Source organism: Dryas octopetala, unplaced genomic scaffold (genome assembly GCF_963921425.1).
Source record: "Dryas octopetala unplaced genomic scaffold, drDryOcto1.1 SCAFFOLD_80, whole genome shotgun sequence".
In the NCBI taxonomy this organism is placed as follows: Eukaryota; Viridiplantae; Streptophyta; class Magnoliopsida; order Rosales; family Rosaceae; genus Dryas; species Dryas octopetala.
In genome coordinates, this window is record NW_028234393.1 from 11,246 (window position 1) to 15,220 (window position 3,975).

General features: G+C 37.0%; 1 protein-coding gene across 1 annotated transcript; it reads right to left on the bottom strand.

The window, feature by feature from the left end:
• Positions 1-2,244: 2,244 nt before the first annotated feature.
• On the bottom strand, positions 2,245-3,969 carry LOC147272970 (amino acid permease 3-like). Its single transcript, XM_086228660.1, has 4 exons — positions 3,935-3,969; positions 3,735-3,828; positions 3,408-3,628; positions 2,245-3,315 (listed from the first exon to the last, which is right to left on the bottom strand). Exons 2-4 carry the CDS (start codon positions 3,737-3,739, stop codon positions 2,510-2,512), a joined length of 1,032 nt encoding a protein of 343 aa, XP_086084786.1. The 5' UTR covers positions 3,740-3,828; positions 3,935-3,969; the 3' UTR covers positions 2,245-2,509.
• Between the last annotated feature and the right edge of the window lie 6 nt (positions 3,970-3,975).

Consider the following 3,975-nt stretch of genomic DNA (forward strand, 5'->3'; position numbering starts at 1 on the left):
TTGAAATCACGTTGTGGTCTTCACAATTATGAAAACAATAAAGTTTCAACGAGAAAGTTATTAGAATTATACTCTTCAACTCTTCAAGTGTATTTATATGTAGAAGCTCATATATCGATCGTGTTTTCAACGATCCGAACCGTTCAAGTTTTAGTTCCCCACTCAAAGAGAATCCTTGCAAAAAATTAGCTCAATCGGAGATGTAAAAATGACGTAACGGTGGTCGAATTAATTAACGATCGTTGTTTTTCTAATGATAATCGAATGGGTAGATGAATTCCGATTTTGCTGATTTTTTGTAAAGATGATCTTTGACTATGAATATAGAAAAATGACGTAATGATGGTCGAATTAGAGATGTAAAAATGACGTAATGATGGTCGAATTAATTAACGATCATGGTTTTTTTAATGATAATCGAACGAGTAAATGAATTCCGATTCGACCGATTTTTTGTAAGGATGATATTTGACTATCAACATATAAAATGAACGGTTCAAATTGTTAAATTAATGAACAATCATGGTTTAATAACTTCAATTATAGTTGTATTATAAAAATTGTATATGCACATATACATTTATGTTTTATTATAGTTGTAAATTTGTAATGTTGTATATAATTTTAAAAGTTTATTATTTATGGTATTACATAGTATAGTTTACACTATTACTATTTAGTATTTACTAACATTATAGAATTATATAATAACTTAATAAACATATTAATAATTTATTAGAATAAACAAACGAAAAACCTATTAAATATGTTATGATTCACCAATTAGACAAATAAACTAGTTAGCTCAGTTGGTTGAGAGTTGAAATTTGTTCTATGAGGTCTCAAGTTCGATTTAGAACATAGCCAAAATCCTATATTTTTTTTTTATTGAAGATATTAAACGGGCTTTGGGCTTCGGGCCGGGCTTTGGGCGGGCTTTGAGCGGGCCTAAGCGGGCCGGGCTTTGGGCGGGCCGTGGGCTTCAAGGGGATGGCTCAAGCCCAACCCAAAAAATTTTCGGGCCGGCCCGGCCCGGCCCAAATGTCGGGCCACATCGAGCTTCGGGCCCAATGGGCTGGGCGGGCTTCCGGCCTTGGGCTATTTGGTGAGCCCTAGGTTGGTCGTAAAGCAATCAATATTTTAATTTCTTGGAAGAAGACAATGAACAATGAATAATTGATGGAAAATTTTATTGTGTCAAGGCAAGACATTCGTGACCTTTCATTTTATACATGCACAGAACCAACATATTATATTATTTGATTGTACCAGGAAAATTCAAAAGCTATTGAAGTTTATGACCTAATTAAATTAAGCTACTTAATTTAATCTAGAATTTGTGGTAAAATAATAAAATAAAATCCCATTGGGTTTAGGGTCTTCATCCTTAGTTGTGTCTAAAATATACCATGCAGAAATTCATTGTTTTTGTATATGTTTGGTAGGAAATCGAAGACTTTTTTATTGAAATTGGAATGCACATTATGAGTAGATTATAGGGTTTTAATTGCACGAGAGGTCAAAGAGGCGGTATTTCAATGTAGAAGAAGTTAGAATTAGGTACCAGTATGGCGATTTTTAATTGTTACAACTTACAAGTTTTCGCATATTTTGACAAACATCGATAATGACATCACTACATGTTCTTTATATTAAATGAATATAAATGAAAATGAAAAGAATTTGTGTCCCAATGGACGGTAATCAAACAGACACCTGTCCAACGTAGGACCAGAGAGAGGATCCAATGGAAATAAACGATTGGGTAGTCAACTATGGCAGTCCATGATTGCTCAAGTTTTCTCCACATTATATCATATCGCTCTTGCGCCCAACACTCACAGCCTCACACGCCTCACAGCAAATAATGGTTGGTTGTGCTGTCGTTTTAGCCACACCACCCACTTGGAGTCTCGTTCTCAGAGTCTCTCATTGAATAGAATGTTTTTCTTATTTAAGAAGGAAAAAAACAAAGTTGTATGGGTATGTGTGGTTGACTATTTACAGAACTGGAAGAGATAGACTAGGACTCGCATTTAATTTCATGTACATATTTATAGTTGTGTCATGGACTCATGACCCATGAGCCTTGACTACCATATCTGTGTCTCATGCGTTTTTTGGTTCAGTCAGTGGCATTGGACCATTGGTTAAGGGCAACATGGTCCATAATGGATAAAGATATAGGTTGACAGAAATTAATGGGATTTTTCTATAACATGCGTCAAACCAACAAAAATCTACTTAACAACAAATATAAAACATCAATATCACCAGTTTAAGTTTGTTATAACTTATAAACATGAACAAGAATTGAACTCATAAATGACCAATTCTCTGTTTTTGTTTTGTTTTTTTGTTACAAAGGAGGCTTAAGGCCTAAAAAGGGGGAGGTTGACAGTTGAAACTTGAAATAGATGGGAAGGTAAATGGTCTTTACCGCTTAAGCTAAAAATCCCAGGACAGTTAAAATTCTAAGTAATGATGACAGTGTTAAAATTTTTGAAAATCAGTAGCTGGTCTTGAATGGCTTGTATATCTTGAGATCAGAAACCACCCCAACAATTGAGCCAGCAGCAGCAGCTATGGTTATCATAAGGCAAGCAAGACTTAGGATTTGGAGGCAAAGCCATTTTGTGCTCCACTTTGGTATCCTCTTTTGCGCAATATACATCTCCACAGGGAAGTAAACTGTGAGTGGCCAAAACCCAAGAGCCCCAAGTAGTCCAACCACATCATTAAAGAATGGGAGGAGCATGGAGATCACAGTGGTCACAATCACAAAAGATGTCCTCCACACCAATCTGAAGAGGTTGAGCTGACCGAAACCCGGGATTCGGATTTTAAGGTCTTTTGTGATGAATTGGCTGTCTGGGAATTTTTCTGCTGCTGATTTCTCAACAAATGCATAGAGGGGTTGGACAAAGACTTGGTATGCACCAACAAGGTGGATGACTATGGCAGCATTGGCAATGTCAATGAGCCAAAATGGGTTGTAGAAACCAAACCCAGTGAGGAGGTTTCCAGGGGATATATCCCCAAAAGCAGCATAGCCCATGCAGCCACAGAGCATGTAGAAAAGAGTTGTGGTTGCCACACTGACTAGAGTGGCCTTCTTCATTGTCTTGGCTTCAGATGGTGGGGATTTGACTGTGTCCTGAATTTCAATGAGAATTAGGGAGTAAGAGTAGGCAAAAGCTATGTCACCAAGTGCTTGGAAGCTCTTCCATATCTTTTGGGTTTCAGTCACCGTGCCGGTTTCAGTCACTGTGCCAATGCTTATCCCAGTCATACTTCCCCTGATACTTCCATTTTCTGAAAAAACAAGCTTGAGTCAGCTTTACAAAAAATAATTTTCAGATTTAAAAGCAGCAACATATAGCAGTAAAGGTAGCAAATATTTGTACCTACAACTTGAGCAATTCCAAGGCCAAGTCCAATTGAGGAGTAAGTGAAGGACATGACTGCAGCAACAATGGAGAGCCACCACAACTGATCAAAGTTTGGGATTTGAGAGAATATGATTTCTGCTATGCCAAAAGCAATCATATAGGGGTTGCTGTTTACATGGCATAGTTCTTTTCCAGTACCACCACTCTTGTGAAAGCAGTTAGACCTCTTTATTGCCCTGTTTATGAATTAATCAATAGCAAAAACCCATTAGCCCAAAGAACATTTTAACATCACAAAGTTGTTAATTAATTGAGTTTAATTGTTTAAGCACTCAGACTTACACCATGCTAATAGATGATGCTATAGTGTACCCAATGGCAACTCCAAAAAGGTTCAAGTACTGAACAAACCCACAAATCTTCACCTTGAACCCACCTGAGTAATTGAAATGAACAGAACAAAGAGTGAGCTTTTCAGAGCTTTTGAAAAAGACCCAACTTTTTCATGTGGCCATGAAGTTGAAAACAGCAGCAAAACTTACCAAGGTTGGATCTCACAGCATCTGTGTAAGTATAGTTTCTC